This window comes from Pongo pygmaeus, chromosome 6 (assembly GCF_028885625.2).
Source record: "Pongo pygmaeus isolate AG05252 chromosome 6, NHGRI_mPonPyg2-v2.0_pri, whole genome shotgun sequence".
Taxonomy (NCBI): Eukaryota; Metazoa; Chordata; class Mammalia; order Primates; family Hominidae; genus Pongo; species Pongo pygmaeus.
Window position 1 is genome coordinate 63,463,933 of NC_072379.2, and position 25,393 is coordinate 63,489,325.

At 41.8% G+C, this 25,393-nt stretch overlaps 1 protein-coding gene across 4 annotated transcripts in view; it reads right to left on the bottom strand.

The window, feature by feature from the left end:
• Positions 1 to 24,431, bottom strand: part of GPNMB (glycoprotein nmb) — a 28,456-nt gene extending 4,025 nt beyond the window's left edge. Inside the window, exons 1-9 of one of the 4 annotated variants that reach the window (XM_054494853.2) lie at positions 24,156 to 24,431; positions 17,631 to 17,783; positions 16,781 to 16,924; positions 14,011 to 14,184; positions 10,900 to 11,058; positions 10,273 to 10,590; positions 4,441 to 4,539; positions 3,067 to 3,169; positions 924 to 1,132 (exon numbers count right to left, since the gene is read on the bottom strand). In XM_054494853.2, coding sequence (XP_054350828.1) covers positions 924 to 1,132; positions 3,067 to 3,169; positions 4,441 to 4,539; positions 10,273 to 10,590; positions 10,900 to 11,058; positions 14,011 to 14,184; positions 16,781 to 16,924; positions 17,631 to 17,783; positions 24,156 to 24,225 — 1,429 coding nt within the window. In that variant the 5' untranslated portion in view covers positions 24,226 to 24,431. Of the gene's footprint in view, positions 1 to 923; positions 1,133 to 3,066; positions 3,170 to 4,440; positions 4,576 to 10,272; positions 10,591 to 10,899; positions 11,059 to 14,010; positions 14,185 to 16,780; positions 16,925 to 17,630; positions 17,784 to 24,155 lie in introns of all 4 variants that reach the window. The other 3 variants (XM_054494852.2, XM_054494855.2, XM_054494854.2) reach the window with 3 other exon arrangements.
• Positions 24,432 to 25,393: the final 962 nt, after the last annotated feature.

Genomic DNA, 25,393 nt, shown 5'->3' on the forward strand with positions numbered 1-25,393 from the left:
TGAGGTAGAACAGTTTCATCCCTAAACCATCCCCCACCATCCCCGTTACATGGAAAAACTGTCTTCCACAAAACAGGTCCCTGATGTCAGAAAGGTTGGGGACTGCTGCTGTAATATGTACACAACTTAGTCTTTCCCTTTCATCCTACCACGTAGCACTTCTTCTAAGCCACAAGTAATATCTTACAACAAAGTTGATTACCAGTGACAGTCAGCTAGGGCCATTAGGGTAGAGCCCTAATATGGAGGTTGGGGGAAGTTGGATGCCACCAGTAAATGCAAATTTCTAAATGAAATTCCTTTGTCTTCTTTGTTAACATTGTACCTTTCCAAGCATTCAGAGGGAAGAGAGTAGTTTTTCTGGTGAAGATGTGAGGAATAATAAGTTGGTTTGTTACTGTGTTCTGCAATGCTTGGTGGAGTTTGGGAAGGGAAAGAGAGGATGCATGGTAAGTTAGAAGGGACCAAGGAGAACAGCTTGTGTCTCATTTTTCTTCCAGGCTTCATATCTTTGCTCAGGTGGATTTTCATGAAAATGTTATATCAGCCTCTCCTTTGTTGTTGTTTCATTGGAGAACATTGCTATTTTTTGATATTGGCCTTTACACTTTCTCCTTGAAATACAAATCTATTCAAGCGTGCAGTGATCATATCCCATTGTTACTGGTGCATGATCACAGCTGATTTTTTTCATCAAAAGGCTTTTCTTTGGCCACTATTTCACCAGATGTCTCATCACTTCCCTAAGTAGATTTGCTGTTGGATTGTAATGCCAGTCCTCAGATCCTTATTAATAAGAGTTCAATGAATTTTGTACTGAAATAAAATTAAACATTGAAAACAAAGGCCTAAATAGCTTTAGTATGGGATACACACTTTACCTGCAGTATGAAATGCTCATATGGCCATAAAACAAACCTCACCTGTGTCAGGAACAGAAATCAGGGTGCTCGTGAGAGCCAGGCTTGTGTCATCCCCCAGGGTGAGGTTCACACAGTATGTCCCAGACCCATTGAAGGTTCGTCTCACTGTCAGCAGACACATCTCATCCACATCCACAGGGCTGCAGACTGTGTTCTGGGTGATCTCGCATGTGGGGTCGGAAATGATGGTACAGACCTCCGTGGGGATGCTGTAACAGCGGAGGTGGGCGAGGACGCACAGGGCACAGAGAGGGGGAGAGAGGAAGGTCAGATCCATTTTACAAAGGGAAAGTCATTACATTTCTACGAAATTGAATTCCACCTCACTGTTACTCAAACTATAAGATGCCGAATTGTTAGTCTTATAATTTGCTCTTAAGCAAGCCTGTGTGCTGAGCATCCTCAGGAAAGTGAGGCCCTGGGGTGGAGGAGAAAAAAAAGATCTCCCCCAGGGGAAGGGGCTGACGGAAACCACGTGAAGCCCAGCTCACTCCCTCTACATTCCTTCTACATCCCTAGAATGTTCGAAGATACAGATAGCTTGGGTGTTAGGCAGACATATTATTAAATGCCATAGTTGGCCCTGCCTAGGTTCCTGTAGAAGTGTAACAGCAACAGCATCAGCTGTTTTTGCAGGACTTATTATGTGCCTGGCACTGAGTTTTATTTATTTATTTATCTTTCCTCAGAGACCTTTGTTCTGAGTGAGTTTTAGCTATATAACATGATCTTGCTTATTCTTCTCAATAGCTTTTTTTTTTGAGACAGAGTTTTGCTCTTGTTGCCCAGGCTGGAGTGCAATGGCATGATCTCGGCTCACTGCAACTTCCGCCTCCTGGGTTCAAGAGATTTTCCTGCTTCAGCCTCCTGAGTAGCTGGGGTTATAGGCACCTGCCACCACTCCTGGCTAATTTTTGTATTTTTAGTAGAGATGGGGTTTCACCATGTTGGCCAGGCTGGTCTCGAACTCCTGACCTCAGGTGATCAACCGCCTCGGCCTCCCAAAGGGCTGAAATTACAGGCATGAGCCACAGCGCCCGGCCTCTCTCAATAGCTTTTTGAAGAAAGTAACATTACCCCAGTTTAACAGATGATGAACCAGCTCAGGGAGAGAGATTAACGAGTCCAGGTCATACAAGCAGACAGGGGTGGAGCTGGGACTTGAACAGAAGAGGTTTGACTCATCTGTCCTTGATGCTGGGCTACCTGCCATTGCTGTCCTGACCACTGTCTCATGGCAGCCTTCTTGGACGGAGAGACCAGGCTCTGATGCTGGGCTCATGGGGTGGGGCCTGGGATGGGGACAGTCCCTCTTCTCACCAGCCAGGCCTCTCGCAGCAGCTTCACTCCCTGGGTCAGCTTTCACTCTATTTTCTGCCACCCTCACCCTCATTCTGGTCCTCTCCCCAGGGTGGAGAGCTTCTTAGCTCTTCTCTACCAAATAAGGCCACATCTTCATACCACCTCATTCTCCTGATTAATTTATGTATTTACACACATATATATTTTAATCAGGTAATTTATATATTATATGCAAATGATTTGCTAATGTATATTTAGTTAATCGATATAGTATTTATATATTCATTCATTTATATTTAGTTTATTACATATGGTCATGACCAAATCATAGGAAACCAAATTATATAATGCATTGGAAAGAGCTTTGTAAATTCTAAAGAGAGAGGATTATCAGGTGTTGCTATTAATGTTAGCATAGACAACTTCCTGGGAGCTTAAGAGCACTCCTGTGAGCTGCTCTCTGCTGGCTACCAGCATTCCATTGGTAGGCAAGTTTTGTGATCACTGGTGGCCTCAGTTGCCTCATCTGTAAAATGGGGAGGCTCATAGGATTGTTGTGAGGATTCAATATGAGAACAGGTATAAGGTGTTAAAAAATTCAGTTAAGTGTTCCAACAGTTATCATAATTATTATCCCACTTAATTGTTAAAGGTTTCTCAATTGCTCAACTGTAGCAAAACATGTGTGTGCTTGATAGCACCTCCTAGGGCCCTTCATGTCTAGGGTTACCAGTAAATAGGAATTCAAATCAACTTAAAAGGGGTAACTGGTGGTCAATGCCTTTGTTCAGACTTGAGGTCCTCACTTGACCCATGCCTCTGTCAGAGATAATATACTCACCTCCCTTGGCAGGTCACGACAAAGTCTATTAGGGAGCTGTCAGGCCATGGCACCGGCATCAGGACGTCTGTCATCTGGATGATGTTAACCTCTAAGATTCCCTCTAACAAAATAACCGCCAGAGAAAAACACATCGAAATACAACAGAAATTAAACAAAGCCAAACAGTCACTCTGGTATAGATTGAATGTTTGTGTTCCTCCGAAATTCATATGTTGAAACTCCCAAGGTGATAGCATTAGGAGCCGGGGCCTTTGGGAGGTGGTTAGGTCATGAGGGTGAAGCCTTCATGTGTGGGATTGATGCCCTTATGAAAGTGACCCCAGAGAGCCCTTTTGCCTCTTCCACCACATGAGGACACAGCAAGAAGACTGCCATCTGCCATCTATGAACCAGGAAGTGAGCCCTCACCAGCCACCGAATGCGCTGGTACCTTGAACTTGGACTTCCCAGCCTCTAGAACTACGAGAAATAAATTCCTGCGGTTGGTTTATAAGCCACCCAGTCTATGGAATTCTGTTATAGAAGACAGAATGGACTAAGGTACAGCACTTAATACATCAGAAAGTGAAAAAAATTAAAAAAGGAAGACAGCCCTCTTGCCATACAGAAACACATCAGATCTGGCAATCTATCCCCATAGCTTAGGATACATATCCATGCAGCATTTCCAAAGTAAAACTGAACTGTTTTTCAGTCCAACCTAGATTTTTGTTTCTAGAGGCTTTGTGTGCATCAGAAAGTAGCACTCCATCTTGGAAGGTGTTTCAGGAAAAGGTAATCCTGAGCAGACGCAGCCCCAGGCTCAGGCCTTGGCCAGCTTCTCAAGTGGCTTGGACTCAGGGGACACTGCTTGGGCTTCCACCTCCATCCTCACTCCCAGAACCGGTGAGCACAGGTTGGGCTTCAGTTCCCCTCTGTCTTCTCTGTTGTATGCCTTAGGGCTGTGCCCAAATGCACAGCCATGTGTGGTGGCCTGCTCTTTCCCCTTTTCACATACAAGTCTGACTTTGTGAAAATTAACTAGGGGAGGACAGTGGAAATTGTAGGAACTCGATGCTAGCCTTCTTTTACCCTACATACCCCATTCAGATGGCTGGGCTGCAGAGGCGGGATACAGGCCCAGGGCAGGCTCATTAGCATGTGGCCTTCACAGAAGGTTTATTTCCACCAGGATGTGGAAGGAAGGCCGGGGAGGCAGGTGGGAATCCAGAAATGAGTAGGGTCTTTGCTCTTGCATGTGTGGTGTCATCTTAGACAAGCAGAGGGGTGCCCTTACCACCTACCTCTACCCCTTCAGAGTTAGCAAAGAGAGTGGGTGACCCTAGGTGGAGTCTAGCATCCTTCCTCACTGGTCTTCATCTTCAGCCTTACCTACAATTGTGATGGTGGCTTGAAAGTGGCCATATCTGTTAATCTGGCAGTTTTCATCAGGAATCTTACTCAGCTCCAGGGGGTTGTCACCAGCAGGTCCTGGGGTGTTTGAATCATAAGATTTTAGAGTAGTTGCTACGAACATAAAAGATACATGTGATATAATAAAAAATCTAAACATTTGCCATTTGCTTTCTAGAAAAATATCAGGAATGCTATATTAGGAAATTGTTATAGAAATTTGAACTAAATGTGTCATAATTTTTACACAGATGTGAGAGCTATAAGAGATTATAATTGCTAAATTATGTAAGGAAGCATAATCCCACATTTTGTGTGAACACAAGAAGCAAATAAGAGGTTGAAACTGGCCGGGTGCGGTGGCTCACGCCTGTAATCCCAGCACTTTGGGAGGCCGAGGGGGCAGATCATGAGGTCAGGAGATCGAGCCCATCCTGACTAACACGGTGAAACCCCGCCTCTACTAAAAAATACAAAAAATTAGCCAGCCATGGTGGCAGGTGCCTGTAGTCCCAGCTACTCGGGAGGCTGAGGCAGGAGAATGGCGTGAACCTGGGAGGCGGAGCTTGCAGTGAGCTGAGATGGCGCCACTGCACTCCCGCCTGGGCGACAGAGCGAGACTCCGTCTCAAAAAAAAAAGGTTGAAACTGTATTAAAATGTGTGATACAATGGTCATGAAGAAATGAACCTGGCCATAGTAGATGAAGTTATATTTTAATTTTGGAAGCAGGTATTCTGGGCCCAAATTCCAGCTCCCCTTGTTTTTAGCTACTTGAGACCATAGGCACATCATTTAATCTGTTTTTGCCTCTATTTGCTCATCTGTAAAATAAGAACAATACTTGCTGTCCTCTGGAGGCTGAACTATGAAACTTAAATGAGATAAAGTATAGAAAACCTGCTGCTCATCACTGCTGCAGAGGGAATACTTAATAAATCACAGTTTCTTTCTTCCAGTAATATGGGAAAAGATCATTCTCTCCCTGTTTGGATGTCTCACAGCTCCAAAGCTTAAATTCTAAAAGTCTTACTGTGATGAGCAGAGATGTGAGGAAGGAAAGGAGGGAATACAAGACATTTTTGAAAAATAAGCCTTGAATATAATTAGAGCAAAGAATCTAATGCCCTATTAGTTACAATTTAACAGGCTCTAATTAAGACATTGCTGCTCCTTTAGCAAGATAAAAAGTCTAGAAAGAAAATAACGATACTGAAAATACAATCTTCTTTTTAATTTCAAAAGACATGTGAAGTAGACTCAGTCTTGGGGAAGGACATCAAAGCCTCATAAGAGCTGCATCTCTAACTTAGTGACATGTGAGTGAAGCCGGCTGGGAGATTTCTCCAGGGCTTCTCAGAACCGTCAGCGGGTGAACATCCCTGTGATTTTCCTGTGCCCAGAGCAGGCTTCTCAGAGCAGTTCTCAGAACAGGTCCAGAAATGACTGCTCCATGGCACACACTTTGGGAAATGCTGCTCAGGTAAAGCCCAGAAAGGCCCGGACACTGTGTTAGATCGAATGCAGTGGTTTACCAGCAGGAAGGGCTGTGGCAGCCTCTTGGGAATGTCCCTTGAGTTTCATATTAGTCCTCTGGAAATGACAAGACAGTCGTACTGTCTGTCCTGAGATTCAAATGATCTACTCTATAGCAATAGGATTGTTTGTGCAGGGCATTCGAGTTCAGTAGCTCTTCTCCAGAAAACCATAAAATTTCTTCTTTTGAAAGCTCTTGACAGGCAGAATTTAGTTGTCAAGTTAGAGAATGGAATCACAACCCTGCATATTTAAAAATAAAACTTCTCTTGTTCTGCATATACTTTAGTGCTAAAAATGAAGTAAAGCTTATTTTCTTAAAAAATGACCAAATAATAAAAGTCAGTGGTTCTACCTTAGATAGAATGCTTTTAAAATGCATATGGAGGCCGAGCATGGTGGCTCACACCTGTAATCCCAGCACTTTGGGAGGCTGAGGTAGGTGGATCACTTGAGGTCAGGAGTTCGAGACCAACCTGGGCAACATGGTGGAACCTAGTCTCCATTAAAAATAAAGAAAAATTATCTGGGCATGGTGGTTCGCATGTCTGTAGTCCTGGCTACTAGGGAGGCTGAAGCAGGAGAATTACTTGAACCAGGAAGGCAGAGGTTGCAGTGAGCTGAGACTGCACTACTGCACTCCAGCCTGGGCAACAGAGCAAGACTCTGTCTCCAAAAAAATAAAAAAATAAAAAAGCATATGGAGCTTCGCAAACATTGTGTCTATAAAGTCAAGGTATGATTCAAGGGCTAATGGAGAGAAACGCACACCTTAAAAGACAGATGAGAAAGAAGGTCAACTTCATCCTTAATTCAGTATTTATGTCCCTGTTGCCCAGAGAGTGGTGTGAGAGCTCTTGATCCTCTGGGAAAGTTCTCTATGATATGATGTTATTTTATAGAGAGAGAGAGTATTACAGTAATTAGCATCGATCTTACAAAAGGTTTTTTTGTTTGTTTTTTTTTTTTTTTCAGATTTGTTCACAAGTCTGAAAAACAAATAATAGCACTGTTAGCTAAGGGAAGAGAATTCTGTGACTTAAAAATAGCACACATGCATCTGCCCTCGGATTTAAACCCACCTACCTGGGTCACCTCTTCAACTGGCTTCTGCCTCACTCCTGCATTTGCATTTGATTTCTATTTTCGGCTGTGCATTATTAAGAAGCCACTTACCAAAGTAGAGAGAACATATTTTTTTGGCCAAACAATAATATAATACTCGGTCATCCAAGCCCTTTAATATGGCCTGTACAGCTGGAAATGCTCCCTAGAAGAGACTCCTTTTAGAAACGTCCCTCCTCGCTCTCCCTAAGAGAGATGCTGGTTTAAGGCATTTTGGGGTTGATTATGATTGATCTAACATCTTTAGATAAAGCCAGGCAGCTTTCCTTCGCAATAAAACTTAACTAACTTGTAGGGGTTGCTAGTTTATATCTTTTTTTTTTTTTTTTTTTGAAACAGAGTTTCTCTCTTGTCGCCCAGGCTGGAGTGCAATGGCGCAATCTCAGCTCACTGCAACCTCCACCTCCCAGGTTCAAGTGATTCTTCTGCCTCAGCCTCCCAAGTAGCTGGGATTACAGACACTCTCCACCACACCCGGCTAATTTTTATATATTCAGTAGAGACGGGGTTTCACCATGTTGACCAGGCTGGTCTCGAACTCCTGACCTCAGGTGATCCACCTGCCTCGGCCTCCCAAAGTGCTGGGATTACAGATGTGAGCCACCACGCCTGGCCCACTAGTTTATATCTTATGGTCTTAACTAGGGAGAAATTACAACAGAAATTTTAAATAGCTTTTCACTGGCTTCAAATATATTTTTAAAACATGCTATGATATAAATAGTTTATAAGAAAAACAAGCTAGTTTAATAAAAATGCAATTCAAAGTAGACTAACATTAAATAACCTAACATTAAGTCTTTTACCATTCTGGAACTTAAATATTAAAGGCATCTGTAATTTATTTTGAATTTTATACCTGGTCCCCTTATTTGTAAAGAAGATCATTAATACTTGTAGATAAAAGAATTCCTTCTCCTAAAGGATTACTAGAATGAAGCTGTATATTTAAAGTTGTTCAATACAGTTATAATTGTAGTTGGAATTAGGATTAATCTAATCATCCATCAATAAGAGAATGGTGGGCTGGGCACGGTGCCTCACGCTTATAATCCCAGCACTGTGGAAGGCTGGGGTGGACAGATCACCTGTGCTCAGGAGTTGGAGACCAGCCTGGGCAACATGGCGAAACCCCATCTCTACTAAAAAATAAAAAAATTAGCTGGGTGTGGTTGTGCATGCCTGTAGCCCCAGCCACTTGGGAGGTTGAGGCAGGAGGATCACTTGAGTCCAGGCGGTGGAGGTTGCAGTGAGCCGAGATTGTGCCACTGCACTCCAGCCTGGGTGTTAGAGCAAGACCCTGTCTCAAAAAAAAAGAGAATGGTGAAATAAATGACAGTAGATACGTTCTATGGAACACCATGCAGCCACTGGATAAAGTGAGATAGATTTATATGTATTAACAATGGAAAGATGTCTATAATGTTTGTTAAATTAGAAAAAGAGCAAATTGTAAAACAATATGAATAGCCCTCTTGTGTAAATGAACCCATTTACACAACCAAAACAACAAACCTTATGTGTATATATAGTATATGTTTATAAATGCATAGAAAAAGATCTGGAAAGAAATCTTCCCAATTATTAACAGGGTTTAACTCTTGGGAGGAGAGTATGAGTGGGGACTTTTGCTTTTTACTCTAGACATCTATATTGTTTTAATTTTTACTAAGGAACATGCATAAACTTTGTAATTTAAAACATTTTTGAGATAATCAAAATCAGTGATAACTTGTGTTGTCTTGACTTAGATATGCTTGATTTAACAAGTTCTCATTTTATTACTAACATCTTATTGTAAAACTTTATAATTTATAACAAACAGGATTTTGTAAAAACAAGAAAAGAAGCCCCAGACGTCATGATGGACCGTCGTGGGCTTGGTCCATGGCGCCCTCTTGTGACCAGTGAGAGGATGTCGGCCTATTGCTATCCCCGGGATCCTGGGGTGCTGAGTGCAACTGGCCCAGTGGGGAAAGGGTGGTGATGGCATGGGGTAGCGTGGGGAATCAGATGGAAGCCAGTGCTACCCAAAGTGGCCTCTTAAGGACTTCTTGAATGTCCCCAGACTATTAATACAGGGTGGTATTGAATTAATCATGCCTTATATGCAGCACAGTTTTATTTTTATTTTACTCTTTTTTTAAAATTATACTTTAAGTTCTAGGGTACATGTGCACAATGTGCAGGTTTGTTACATATGTATACATGTGCCATGTTGGTGTGCTGCACCCATTAACTCGTCATTTACAATAGGTATTTCTCTTAATGCCATCCCGCCTTCCTCCCTCTACCCCCTGACAGGCCCTGGTATGGATGTTCCCCACCCTGTGTCCAAGTGTTCTCATTGTTCAATTCCCACCTATAAATGAGAACGTGCGGTGTTTGGTTTTCTGTCCTTGTGATAGTTTGCTCAGAATGATGGTTTCCAGCTTCATCCATGTCCCTATAAAGGACAAAAGCTCATCCTTTTTTATGACTGCATAGTATTCTATGGTGTATATGTGCCACATTTTCGTAATCCAGTCTATCATTGATGGACATTTGGGTTCATTCCAAGTCTTTGCTATTGGGAATAGTGCCACAATAAACATACGATGCAGCACAATTTTAATGTCAGGAGTCACTGCAGCTTGCTAACCCAGACATACTCTCAAGCTGCATTCTTTCTTGGACCATTTGGAAATTGCTTTCAAGTACAGCTGTGTTTTCATGGACACTGGGTGGGTGTGGGCAGGGTAGGGAAAGAAATTAGTGGGGGAGAGGAAGGAACATAGAAATGGCCTGATTGTTTATAAGGAGCCAGTGTGCCTTCTCATAGCCATAAAAAATGGGAGATAAACAAAAATGTGACAGAAGAGGGGGGAGTGTGTACACATAGCAGGGGCCAGTGCAAATGAGGAGGGTCAAAGAGCTTTCTACAAGTCACTGAATTCTATTTGCAAAGTGACTTTAAATACATTCTTCCTTCTTCTGTGTTCTATAGGTGTAAAATGGTGATAACTTTGCTTTAAAAAATCAACAGGTAGAAAATGGAATCACCGCAGAGTCCTTACAATATCCCCTTAAGGAGGGATTTAATAATATGACCTACGTGAATATTTTGTTAGCCATTAAGGAGTCCCCCTCAAAGATCACTGCGAAACCTTACCTAAAGAAGGGGTGGGTTTTGGAGGTCTGGGTGGTGGTGGCGGTGGTGGACAAGGTCCTGGTGCTGCAGCTTTCACAGTGAGGTTAAGGCTGAAGGTTCCATTGAGCACATACGTGTGATTCACAGTGTGACTGGTGGAAACAAACAGGCCAGTATTATCCCCGAAGCTCCACTTGTAGTTAATGGTAGAATAATTGAGGAAGTGGCTAGGATCATGAATCAGGACATCAAACAGAATGGGGAGATCTTTGAGGAAGGTTTCATCGGATGAATTTCGATCGTTCTTCTGGGACATAGTCACAAATACAGGAATCTGATCTAAAAGATACACCCCCCAAAGAAAGAAAGAATGCATGACTGCTTGATTGTAAGTGGAGGGCTTCGATGATGCTTTTAGGTTGAAATATTAAAATGAGGGATAATTTAGCATTATTTTCCTTTTCACATGCAAGTTTTCTGGGGTTTCCCTAAGCTATTCTGGAAAACAGTTGAACTACAACTAATTAAGGTTAGGTGGGCCAGATGAATCATAACCTAACCCCGAACACTTGGCCTTAACTCTTTTTTAACCCATTGACGTCAACAGAATGAAGTGCCTCATCCTCAGTTAGAGTTCACACCACTCACCTGTTACCACGTACACATCTTTCACTTGTGCGATGGGAACATATGCCCGTCCATGTCTTCTGTAGACAGTCACTTCCATGAGTTGAGGCCCAAGTGTCACATTGGCTGTGTTCACAGAGACTCTCACTGAACATCGTCCCAATTTCTGGAAATACTGACCTTCGGGAGGACGGAAATTTTTAGTTATTGGCTGCATTACATTATCATTATAGGAAGCTGTTCCTTAAAGACTAGCTACCACCATTTATAGATTGCTCTGAGGAGGGAAAATAGGATGGGCCTATGGTGCTGCTTCAGAAAGGGAGATGGTGCTCATTTTAATGTAAAATCTTATAAAACAAACCCGCAGTTATATACATGTAATTGTATATAGTTGGTTAAAATAAAAAAAGCTGTTTAATTTTTTTTAACAGCCTTAGCTGTTAAACTAAGGGCTAACTGGCATAATACAGTTAGCCCTTAGTTTACAAATAAATGCTTTTTGTGCTAAGTAATTTGGCACTTGAAATACATGTTTTCCCCATAGAAAATACATTTAATATAATGATGAGGTGTCCAGAAGAGTTAAAAAAATTATTTATCAAATAACCTACCTTATTTTTGTTACTATTTCCGCTATATTATTAAGTGGATTTTTAAAAGGGGACTGGAATCCTCCATCTCCTAATAGTATTTGTATATAAAAATACAGCAAGTGGCTAGGCGTGGTAGCTCATGCCTGTAATTCCAGCACTTTGGGAGGCCGAGGCAGGCGGATCACGAGGTCAGCAGATGGAGACCATCCTGGCCAACATGGTGAAACCCCGTCTCTACTAAAATACAAAAAATTAGCTAGGTGTGGTGGTGTGAGCCTGTAATCCAAGCTACTCAGGAGGCTGGGGCAGACAAATTGCTTGAACCCGGAGCAGAGATTGCAGTGAGCTGAGATCGTGCCACTGTGCTCCAGCCTGGCAACAGAGCGAGACTCTGTCTCAAAAAAATAAAAATAAAAATCCAGTAAGTGATGAAATAGAGGATGGCAGACATAAAACAGAATGGAGTGGTTCTACAGGCACTTTCCTAGGACACCCCGAGTCATTCCTTTTCTTTCTCCAACCCTCCCTGCTGCTAGCTAACAGGTGGAAGTAATTCCTCTCCTTCAGGGGTCAAGGACATTTAAACAAATTTTAAAACTCTGTAACTCCTCTTACTATCATTCCCAAATCAAGAACTTTTCTAATCCTGCCAGGGGGCCTGGTTTAGACCTGTCACTGACTGGGTATCTTAGGTTGAATGCTTTCGAGACTGGGTGTTTCAAGACCCCGTTTATCACACCGTCAAACGTGTGAGAAAAACACACTGGTCTCTCGAGGGATGTGTGATTTGGAATCCTCGTTCACTTTGAGATGCAGGGGTAGTTCCATCAGAAGTTATAAGGGGAAGGGATGTCTCTCAGGGTTATTCATGAGGAAAATGTTAGTTTCAGCTCTGAGAGGTGAGACCATACTTAGCTGAGGGAGAATATCAGTTAACTCTGAGACCTCAGTGGAAGACAGAAATTCAAGGCAGTCTTGTTAGACAAACAGAACAAGTTCTAGGCTGAAAGTTGATTTTAAATACAGACATTTGATCTGGTTAAGTTATTGGAATGTTTACTAGGCTAAAGAGTCCGGGAGTGTTAGTGAACATAAGTGACTCCATGCAAAATGTCAGAATTCTGTCATGAGAGTGACAAGTCAAAAAAATGTTTGGTGAGTTGGCTAATGGGGTCGTAATGGCAGTGAAAAATAAGTTAGCTTTAAGGCAATTGATTTATATAGATGAGCATAATATTTGACATAACTTATACTCTGTTCGATGGGTATGTATTGTTAATATTTTGTCCTGATTTGTAAATAAGTTAATTGAAGGAAGAGGAGCTCTCTCTAATCTGTGATGAAAGATGAAACATTTAGTAATCTGGAGGCTGCTCGATTGGTAGCAGTTTTCAAATACTCAGTGCCAGGTGGCACCTAGTGACATTTTAAACTAAGAATTTAGCAGCCTAATTAATAATAAGCTAAATTTGCTCCTTTTAAAAGTAATCATTTCCCCAATAATAAAGCAAAATGAATACCATTTGTAATTTAAAAAAAGACAGAATGGGCTAGGTCAAAGCAGAACAGTAGTTATTTTATTTCTACACAATGAAATATTGTGCAGCCATTAAAACAATGTATAAAAATTTAAAAAATCATATCATCAAATGCTCATGATAGTAAGCAAAAATGTGTATGTGATCTTAATAATGATCTTAATAAATACTAGCAAAGAAAACACCATAATAATTAACAATGATAATCTCTGGCGTTAATTATGGATAATTTTTATTTTTTATTTGTACCTTTTCTGAGGATTTCCTACAAATAAATAGCACATGCTTCTTTAAATCTTAAAAATTCTTTAGAGAACATAAAAAAACTAAAGAATCAATAAATGAATGCTCATCCATGTGCCATTCTGTTTTTTGTTTGTTTGTTTGTTTTTCAAGATGGAGTCTCACTCTGTTGCCCAGGCTGGAGTGCAATGGCTCAATCTCCTCTCGCTGCAACCTCCACCTCTCGGGTTCAAGTGATTCTCCTGCCTCAGTCTCCTGAGTAGCTGGGATTACAGGTGTGCACCACCACACCAGGCTAATTTTTGTATTTTTAGTAGGGACGGGGCTTCACCATGTTGGCCAGGCTGGTCTTGAACTCCTGACCTCAGGTGATCCACCAGCCTCCGCCTTCCAAGGTGCTGGGATTACAAGTGTGAGCCACATGCCCGGCCTCCATGTGCCATTCAAATAAATAAGTGTTAGCATTTTTTCTTGTTATGGTTTTAGGTAGAAAAAAATTAAGTGGTTTTATTTTTTGAAAAAGGGCTTAATCTTTTTGTTTTTCTCTCTTTTTAACTCTTCGGTGTCCTAGAGATTTGGCAAGGTTAACCAATATTTCATTTTTATCTCTCACTGTTCACCCATGCTAAGGAAAGTTAGCAGGGTGACTGTTATTAACTCTCTGTGTTATCATTCTCAATTATAGAGTAAGAAAAGAGAAGGTTGAAATTTTAAGGAAAGGTAAAGAAGAAGCTTAGGGGTTTGTAAAAGCCAACCAAGTGTGTGGAAGACGTAGACGAAATTCCATCTTCTCCATCCGGGGTGGTGAGGAAAAGGTTTCCCATCGGGGAAGACGTTATGATGGCTTTGGCCAGTGCCATTTTCCCCGTCACTGTCCTCTGACCATGCTGTCCAGTTGTAAACATACGGATCAGCAGATAAACCAGCCTCTAAACAGAGATAGAAACCAGCCATGAGTGTTATCTGGGCTCAGAAAACCCAATGTGCATGCATCACTGAATTAAACACTTTTTCGTATTTTTTTCGTAACTAGTTTAAATGTAGTTAGACAACTAAACACTTAATATGTAGAATTCATCCAATAGTACGCTTATGACTTGTGCACTTTTCTGAATTTGCTATATTTCAATGAAGATTTTATACAAAGCAATTATTCAGAAAAGTCCAATGTAGAGATATCATTTAATGTATTTTTCTTCCTACTGGGTTTTCAAATCACAATCCTATTCAAATCAAACAGAGATGCTTTATCTTTTTATTTTGACACACTCTATCTGTAGGTTTTTTTCCTGACCCACTTGACATCATGACTGTTTATTCATAAAGACTCCAGTACACATGTCTAAGAATAAGATCATTTTCCTACATAGCCCTGATGCCATTATAATATACAAACCCCAATCAAGGTTTGTATATTATACTTGGCTGTTTTTGATGCTTTAAATGATTTTTTAAATCCCTCTTTCTCTCTCTAGATGTACATAGATAGATATAGCTATCCTTATATCTACATATGGCTATAGATATATGGAAAGAAGCAGTTATGACAAAGTGCTAAAATTGTTGAATCTAGGTGACTATAGTTAACAACAATTTGTTGTAGATTTCAAAACAGCTAGAAGAAGGATTTGAGCTGGGTGCAGTGGCTCACACCTGTAATCCCAGCACTTTGGGAGGCCGAGGTGGGCAGATCGCTTGAGGTCAGGAGTTCGAGACCAGCCTGGCCAACATGGTGAAACCCCATTTCTACTAAAAATGCAAAAATTAGCCAGGCGTGTTGCATGCGCCTATAATCCCAGCTACTTGGGACGCCGAGGCAGGAGAATTGCTTGAACCTGGGAGGCGGAGGTTGCAGTAAGCCAAGATTGCACCACTGCACTCCAGCCTGGGTGACAGAGTGAAACTCTGTCTCAAAAAAGAAAAGAAAAAAAAAAGGAGAAAGATTTGGAATGTTCTCAACACAAGGAAATGATAAATGTTTGAGGTGATGGCTATCCCAATCACCCTGATTTGATCACCATAAATTGTATGCATGTATCAAAATATCATGCATAGCCCAGAAATGTGTATGATTATCATGTACCAATAAAAAATTAATCAAAAAATGGGTGAAAGATCTGAATAGACATTTCTCAAAAAAGTCATACAAATCGCCAACAGTATATCATTGTTGGTGGGAATGTAAATTAGTACAACCACTATGGAAAACAGTATGGAGGCTCCTCAAAAAACTAAAAATGGAGCTACCATATGAGCCAGCAATCTCACTGCTGGGAATATATCCAAAAGAAAGGAAATCAATTTATCAAAGAGATGTATGTATTCCTGTGTTGCAGCACTATTCAAAATAGTCAGGATATGGAACCAAATGAAGTATCCATCAATAGATAAATGGATAAAGAAAATGTGATGGAATATTACTCAGTCATAAAAAGAATTAAATCCCATCATGTGCAGCAACATGGATGGAACTGGAGGCCATGATGTTAAGTGCAATAAGCCAGGCATAGAAAGACAAATGCTGACTGGACACGGTGGCTCACGCCTGTATTCCCAGCACTTTGGGAGACCGAGGCAGGCGGATCACGAGGTCAAATGTTTGAGACCAACCTGGCCAACATGGGGAAACCCCGTCTCTACTAAAAATACAAAAATTAGCTGAGCATGGTGGTGGGGGCCTGTAATCCTAGCTACGTGGGAGGCTGAGGCAGGAGAATCATTTGAACCTGGGAGGCAAAGGTTGCAGTGAACCAAGATCGCACCATTGCACTCCAGCCTGGGTGACAGGGCGAGACTCTGTCTCACCACACCTGGCTAATTTTTATATTTTTAGTAGAGATGGGGTTTCACCATGTTGGCCAGAATGGTCTTGAACTCCTGACCTCAGGTGATCCACCTGCCTCGGCCTCTCAGAGTGCTGGGATTACAGGCGTGAGCCATGGCATCCAGCCATTAGCTCCGTTTTTTTGAGCATGTACCATTCTGACAAGATAATTTCCCTTGCTGTATTTGTGCCTTTGGTCCTCTTTAACATAGACAGAGAGCTTATTTCTTTCACTAAGAGCAAAGCAAAACCAAAATATACACATTTTAGCATTTGCACCAGGTACACAGCATTTGCTTAAGAAATCCTTGTCAGCCGAAATTAGACTGATCAGCAAAATTCTGTCAAATTGGCTATTTTTTGAGTAGCCAAAAGAGTTCCAAGTAATAAAAGCAAAATCTGAGACTCAACAAGGTATTCTCTGTCCAATCAACTGGACACTAAGGAAAAGCAGGTGGTGATGTGGCTTTTGAAGAGGGCTCCAAGCAGGGGAGAGCCACCAGTTTGCTGCAGTAGGTCTGGCTGACATTGATGTTGATGAAGGCACTGGGTAGCACCACACACTCACTGTCTCTGTCATCCAGCTCATGGAGTCCAGTGGCAAGGGATGACAGCAGCATCTGGCACTTACAGAAGTACCTGTGACCATTAAGGTTTAGAAACTAGGTCTCCAGTAGTTTAGGAGAATACTGTGTTCTTACCATTTCTGCAGTTCTTCTCATAGACAATGTTGCCATTGGCATCTTCCTTTTGGCATCTAGGGAATACCAGGTTCACCACAAATGTTATATTTGAGCCCACGAGGGCTGGTGAGTCACTGGTCAGGACCGCCTGCACACAGCCTCCTAGGGTATAAAAAAGTGGGGCTCAATGATCCAGCATCTTTCTCCTTTCATTCATAAACATTTAGAGGTAACTTTATTAATAAGGACCAGAGGACCCATATGCCTCTTTATAATATATTAAATTTATATTTTGTATTCCTCACTTTAGCTTTCAGAGTACAACACTCTAGAAGATAAATTAAAAAATAAATCAGACCAGTTAAGAATTCTCTAATCACAGCAAGAACATTTACCTACGATAATAAAACAAATCAGCTCAGTTGGGTTAAGGAGACAAGTTTTAGAAGTTTATATTTTTAAATCTCAAAACCAATGGCTGAAGGATGCATTCTTTCATCTAAAAAGAAAGATTTTCCATTTCTGATAAGCCACACCTTTGAGACAGTAAAAATGGCTTTGGGGTGACTGGGTTTCTGAAGATGATCATTCCCAGGTTGGTTAAATAGGTTTAAAGCTAAATCTGCTCACTCTTCAAAAGCATTCCAAGAGCTACCAGTGTGGAAATTTCTAAGGAGATTACTTGTGGCTTAGGAAGTGATAGTGTTGGGCTAAAAATATTGCCAAATCCAGGTGCCTCCCCACTTGGTAATGAGAGCACTGTCATTCGTGGAAATGACGTGAGCCGTGTGATCTAAAAGGCTTTACCATCTATAAGACTTACTGAAGTAGGAAATTGCAGGTGTTTGGGTTGAATATTTAGACTTACCCTTCCAGGAGTTTTTCCACCTCATGTCTCCCCTCTTCCACACTGGGTAGAGTTTTTCATTCCAGTCATTTTCGTCAGAAGACCAGCCATTTAACTGATTGTGCTCCCTCATGTAAGCAGAAGGTCTTTCATTGCCCAGCACATCATGAAATCCTGTATCAATATTCGAAAAACAAATTCCATTCTTCATTTAGTAATCACCTCACAGTGGTTAAAGAAACTTTTTATTTCTTACTGTTGAAAAGCACATACATAATATATTCAGTGCATCAAGTAAACAGAGGGTGCTTTGTTTTTTAAAGGAAGTCTCCTGGAAATACCTTGATTACAAGCATTCAGACCCTATGTCTTTATGAACTTTAAATGAATCAAAGAAAAATTTTGAAAGTGAACATTTTTTAGCCATCACTTGGCTTCTCAATACACATCCTCTGAATATTTAAATTCGATACAATATTATTAGGAAAACACTGATGCCAATAATCTTCAGATTTTTGCATTTTTGTTCCCATTCTGAACTACTCACTTGGCTAAAGGAATGCCAGGCTCAGGAATGCCTTTAGGATTCCAAGCGACCCGTACTAGTACCAGGAAGTTTACTGATAAACAGCTTTTTAATGGTCTGTCTTAGTGAATGTTCCATATACTTTGTGTAGTCTACATTTGTTGGGTAGAGTGTTTTCTTTTTAAATGTCATTTATGTCAATCTAGTTGATAGTGTTTTTTGAGTTTTCTGTGCTCCTACTTATTTTCTACTTGTTATTTCAATTACTGAGAGAGAAATCTTGAAATCTCCAACTATATTGTGGTTTTTCCAATTGCCTGTTTCTTCTTCCAGTTTTTGCTGTATGTATTTTGAAGCTTTGTTGTCAGATGCATACTATACATTTAGAATTGTTACAGCTTCTTGATGAACTGATCCTTTTCTCAATAAGAATTGATGTTCTTTATCCGGGGTAATATCCCTTGTTCTAAAGAATACTTTGATATGAATGCTTAGTGTTTAACTGGTATATCTTTTTCCATTCTTATACTTTAAAAAATGTTTAGATTGATGTATGTTTCTACTCATCCTTACATTTTAAACCTGTGTGCATTTTTATATTTGAAGTGAATTTCTCATAGAAAGCATATAATTGGATGTTTAAAAATCCAGTCTGGCAATCTCTGCCTTTTAGTTGCAGTGTTTAGATAATTCACATTTAACGTAATGATCAATATGATGAAATTTAAGTGTACTACCTTGTTATTTGTTTTCTATTTGTTCCACTTGTTATTTTTTCCTTCTTTTCCTATACTCTTTGGAGTTATATTTGGATTCCATTTTATCTCTACAACTAGCTTGTTAGTGATACCTCTTTCACTTATTTTGTTCTGAGTGGTTGCTCTAGGTTTGTAATATTACAGTTCTTTTAAAAATCTTTCTAATCTTGAGTTAGTGTCTGCCTTTTTGCCTTGCCTGACCAGTCTGGTGGTCACATGGTCTCTCTCTTTTGAGAATTGTAGCAGACTGGTTGGTTGCCTCCAAGAAGCTGTTACCTGCCTGCACCCCTCCTCCTTTTTTCCCCTTGCTGGCAGAGTTTCTACTCTAACAGTTCAAAATTCCAGAGGATCACTTCCTAGCTTTCCTTACAATTTGGGCAGGAGCAGATAGATGATTTGATCCTGGCCAATGAAAGCTGAGAAGCAGTCTTCTGGGAACTTCTGAGAAAGGTTTTCCTCCTTTATAACAAGAGATATGTGAGAACAAACTCAATTTTTTCCTCCTCAGAATTGATTTTGGAGATGGTAGTGTAATGATGTGATGCCCAGAGCTATGACAGCCATATTTAACTATGAGGACACAAATCTGAGGAAACAGCTAACACATTAAGGGTGTCAGAGTGGAAAGATGAAAAGAAATGGAGTCTTCAATGAAACTGTTGAGCTGTTGCTCTAGTCTTGCTTACCTCGGGACTGACTAAGATAATAAATGTCTTAGCCTATTTTGTTACAGCCCAAAGCTCAATTATCTGTATTCCTCAGCCAACGGTCTTAAATTGTTCTCCCATTAATTTCTATGGTTCTATGTCTTGGCCTGGCTATAGACTCTTGGAGGAGAGAAACTCTGTCTTGTTATTCTCTTAAATCCTGGGAGAGATCCTCCATGAGGTGTGGTATTGAGTGGGTGCTCAGAGAAGCCATATTGGATGCATGTCTCTGACCTATTTCTTCTATTCCTCTTCTCTGGTAGGAGAAGGGAGCAACACGTTCCCTTCTTCTCCAGGAGTCAGAGAGAATGGGAAAGAGCAGCGAAGTCGGAGTCATTGAACATGTTTTCTAGCCTTGGTTCTGTTATTAAACAGGCTGTGTGACTTCGGGCCATGTGTCTTCTCTGGGCCTTCACATCTGACAAAATCCAAATGTCCTGTGATTCTATGAGATTGCTCCTATTTGGAAATAGACATTAAGTGAGGGGAGGACATTTGTGTTTATCAATAAATATTTGTAATTGGAACTTCACTTGAGTCATATGAAAAGAACTAAGATTATTTAGTTCAAATCCCTTCATTTTATATATGAAGAAATTCAGGCCTAGTGAAATGATATGATTCACCTAGGGTCATCTTTAGTAGAAATCAAGATTCACATCTTTTGATTCCCAGGACAAGTTCTTTCCACTGTTCCAGAAAGTCTTCCTCTTCCTTAGATCTTGAAAGAAAGTTATTGTTTCCAGGAACATAATCAAAACGCAGATTTCTCTTCTGATTTTAAATGTCAGAAGTCAAGGAAAAGTACAAACTTAAAAGGAGAGTTACAAGGGATAGGCACATAGGTCAATGGAATAGAAGAGAGAATCCAGAAACAGACCCACACAAGCATGCTCTACTAATTTTTTTTTTAAGAGATGGGGGTCTCACTATGTTGCTCAGGCTGGACTCAAACTCCTGGGCTTAAGTGATCTACCTGCCCCAGACTTCCAATTAGCTAGGACCACGGGCAAGCACTACAGTGCCCACCTTGATTTTGGACAAAGATGCAAAAACAATCCAATGGAGGGAAGATAGCCTTTTCAACATATGGTGGTGTAAAAAAGCAAAAAGCATAGGTGAAATCTTCAGGATCTAGGACTAGGCAAGAATTCTTAGACTTGACACGAACACAACCCATAACAGGAAATTGGAACTCATTAAAATAAAAAACCTTTGCTCTCTGAAACATGACATGAAAGAGGATGAAAAGGCAAGCTACAGACTGGGAGAAATTATCTGTAAACTACACTTCCAATAAAGGACTAGTATTTAGAATATATAAAGAATTTTCAAAACTCACTATAAGAAAACTACGGGATTCAATTAGAAAAATTGGTAAAAATTAATGAAATGATATTTCACCATTTCATTCATCTCGTGGCAAATAAACACACAAGAAGATATTCAACATCATTAGCCAGTAGTGAAATATCACTATATCCCTATCAGTAAGACTTAACTAAAAAGCAGTGACAACATCAAATGCTTGCAAGGATGTAGAGAAACTGGATTGCTCACACATTGCTAGTGGAAATGTAAAATGGTACAGCCACTCTATTAGTTTCTTGCAAAACTAAACATGCAACTATCATACAACCAAGAAATTATACCCTTTGGCATGCATCCCAGAGAAACAAAACTGATATTCTCACAGAGATCTGCACATGAATGTTTATAGCAGCTTTATTCATAATAGCCCAAACTGAAATAACCCAGATGTCCTTTAACCGGTGAATGGTTAAGCAAGCTGTGGTACATCCATACCATGGAATACTGCTCTGTGACAAAGAGGAACAAACTATTGATGCAGTTACTCCAATAAATCAATAAAGTTCCAGGAAATTATGTTGGGTTTAAAAAAAAAGCAAATCTCAAAAGGTTACATACTGGATAATTCCATTTGTATAGGATTTTGGAAATGACAAAATGATAAAAATGGAAACCAGATTAGTGGTTGCCAGGGACTGGGTGAGGATTGGAAAGAGGGAAGTAGATTTGGCTATACATCTATAGCCATGAGAATACTTTGGTGATGGAGCTCTGCTGTGTTTTGACTGTATCAATGTCAATATCTGGGCTGTGATGTCGTGTTTTGCATGATGGTACCACTGGGGCAAACTGGGTAAAGGGTGCATGGGGATCTCTCTGTATTATTTCTTACAACAGTATGTGAATCTATAAATACCTCACAATAAAAAGTTGAATTTAAAAATAAAGGCCGGATGCAATGGCTCATGCCTATAATCCCAACACTTTGGAAGGCTGAGGGTGGGCGATTGCCTGAGCCCAGGAGTTCCAGACCAGCCTGGGCAACATGGCAAAACCCTGTCTCTACAAAAATTAAAAAAATAAAATAAACCCATCCGGATAAGGTGGCTCCCGCCTGTAGTCCTGGCATTCTGGGAGGCCAAGGGAGGATTGAGCTCAGAAGTTTGAGGCCAGCCTGGGCAACGTAGTAAGATCCCATTTCTACAAAAAATACAAAAATTAGCTGGGTGTGGTGGCATGTGCCTGTGGTCCCAGCTGCTCAGGAGGCTGAGGTGGAAGATCACCTTTAGCCCAGGAGTTGGAGGCTGCAGTGAGCTGTGATCACACCACTGCACTCCAGCCTGGGTAAGAGTAAGACCCTGTCTCTAAAAAAATTGATAAAAAAAAAAAAAACAACCCAATAGTAAGCAGATTTTAAAAGAAAAAGAAAAGCCTGTGGGGGTGGGTTTTGGGGGCAATAAATGTGAAGGTATATTTGAGGTCGCACCCAGTGCTGCAGCTGACTCTCCCTCCACACTTTGGCCTCCTTGCTGTGTCCACCAGCGGAGAGGTTGTGGCTGGGCTGCCTCCAGCTACCTTGTCCACACCTTCTCCTTCCTTCAGAGCTACGAATGGAAAATGGCAGGAAATCTTTAGTGCTTGATACACTGCTACATTCTGCCTGCCCTTATTTTTTCTGGGCAGAATATTTAGTCCAGAACAAGGTGAACCTGGTGAATGGCTGGGTTTTGTTACACTGCCCAAGAGGCTGAGGACTCCTCTCGAGCTGACAGCGCGGATTCGGCCTCCTGCTAATCTGTTTTATTGAGCAGAGCGAAGTGGACTGGTGAAAGAGGCTGGAATAAGGGCAGGTGTCCCCCATCGGGTCCATTCTGTGTTCCTTCGTCTTTAAAGGAGCCTGTCCTGGGAGGTATCCTGAGGGTGGGTGCAGGTCTGCCTCCGTAGGAACAATCCCCACCATGCATGTCTCTCACGCCAAGCAGCTGATCTCACAAGAACACAATTACCCAGTTTTGCAAATGAGGAAACGAAAACTCCTCGTTTTGAAGGAAATGAGGAAATGGAGCAAAGCCACTGGAGACCCAGCCCCTAGGCTGGCGGGGAGCCCGAGCCTGTCCAACCCCAAACCCGGGCAGGAAGGACAGAGGTCGGGATGGAAGGCTGCCTCCTCAGCTTACCCGCTGTGTGGCTTGGGGCGAGTTCCTTGCCCACTCTGCGGCCCGTGTCCTCGTGTGGGAAGCGGGACCATCACAGCGCCGGGCTCCGCGGGCTGCTAGGAGGACGCGCGGCGCACTGCGGGCCCGGCACGTGCTACGCGCTGACACTGGGTCAGCTCCCCGTGATGGGACTTCCTTTCCAAAAACGCAGGCGTTTTCCAGGGTCGCAGTCGCAGTCGGGAGACCCAGGGTTAGGGCGCGGCCGCGGGGTCTCCTGGGCCGGGGCGCGGCCCACGTCTCAGGCCTCTGCTGCTCTGACCAGAAGTCGCTGCGCCTCTGGCCGCTTCCCACCCATCCCGTCCCCGCAATCCCAGGCCCAGGGTTACAGCGGCTCAGCTCTCTTCTTCTCGCGAATCTGCACACTGCTTCAGTGGTCTGGATCCTGGCCGCGTAGGCAGATCCCAAGAGGAACTTTTAAAACAAGGATCCTCTGACCCTACTCCCAAAGATTCCAGTTTCATTGCGTGGGTATCAGTATTGTTAAAAATGCCCTGGCCTCTCCTGCCTGACCAGGGTAGAGAGCCTGGGCTTCAGCTCCTCTCCCAGCAAGCTCCTGCAGGTCTGTGAGGAAGCCCCGCAGGAGGAGCAATAGCTTCTGCGCTGTGGAGTTTCGTATGTTTGTCTCCAGATTGGAGACTCCATTTCATGTGAGGTCTCCACCCTTTTGGATGGAAGCTGGACATAGTTTAGTTAGTTGGTGGAGTTGGTTTGTTCTGTGGCCGGAGGCTGTCCAACCCTCCCCCAACCACTGTCTGGCAAGAATGGGTTGCAATTGCAATGGAAAAAAAGCTTCACAAGAGAAAGGCTGCATAGTTTTTACTTCCCATGAGCCGAAAGCAAAGAATGGAGCTGGAGGCATTTTGCTATAGTTTCACCCTTCCCAACAGTTTGCAGAAGAGATGAGTGAGCCAGAGATGAATGCTTCCTGAAGAACTTCAGTCCAACCTCTAGTTCAGAGGATATTATTAGCCATCATTTCAGTCAATGGCCAGAGAATGGGTTAAACATAGAAATTAAGGGTTACTCACGTTTGGCGGCATCAAGTGGCAATCTTGCAGCCAGGAGCAGAAATCCCAGGAAATAGTAGAGACATTCCATGCTGAATTCTCACGGACGCAGGCACTCAAGGTTTAACGCTGAATTCCTCTGGGCCCATCCACCAAGAGCAACAGTGTTCTTCTGGCATCTGTGGTGCCTCCCTCTCTATTTTAATTAAATACAGGGCCTCGGGGAGGATCATGTGATGGTATTAAGCGGCATTGCCTGATCTGGTCTCTCAAGTTCAACCTCTTACAACTCATGTGCTTATGACTCACTCCTTCTTGGCATCTATTTATTCACTTTTCAGATGCACATTATTTCAATTTTGTGATTCCACATTTACTAGATTCAAGGAGATTTTTTTCCTATAGACTCTATTTCAATATTTTTTTTTTTTTTTTTTTTTGAGATGGAGTCTGACACTGTCGCCCAGGCTGGAGTGCAATGGCATGATCTCAGCTCACTGCAACTTCCACCTCCCAGGTTCAAGCCATTCTCCTGCCGCAGCCTCCCGAGTAGCTGGGATTACAGGTGCCCACCACCATGCCCTGCTAATTTTTTGTATTTTTAGTAGAGGCAGGTTTCACTATGTTGGCCAGGCTGGTCTCAAACTCCTGACCTCGTGATCTGCCCGCCTCGGCCTCCCAAAGTGCTGGGATTACAGGCGTGAGCCACCACGCTTGGCTCAATATTCTTTACCAAATAAAATTTCAATCCTCCAGCCTCACTGATTATCAACTTACTGTGGTTCCTATACTGCATCAGGCACCCAGCTCATGTTTAGAGTTCACAGTTATGCATCCTTTCCTATGATGTAGCTGTCCACCTCCTCCTGTGCTCGTGATTGCTTGTATATATTTTTTTCCTCCAAGAGGAAGCAAAGATGGGGGAGGTGTCTCATCAATCATTTGAAATTGTGGAATACATAAGTGGATGATAACATGAATGTTGTGCCAGGATGTGCTGGAAACAGCTGCCCAGGCCTCTGGTAGCTGAGAAATTTACTCAAAAGCACATTTAGAATATCTGTGCAATTCCATATAACTTTTGTAATAACCTGCATAATTTTTGGTAACTGCTCTCAAAGCATTTACGTGTTGCATTACTCAGGGCCAATTGCATAAAACGTTCTGCGTATTTTTTCATATTATAGAAAGCAGGCATTAAATGTACAAACAAGTGTGTCTGTAACATAAATTTATACAGTCAAATCATTCCTGGTTAC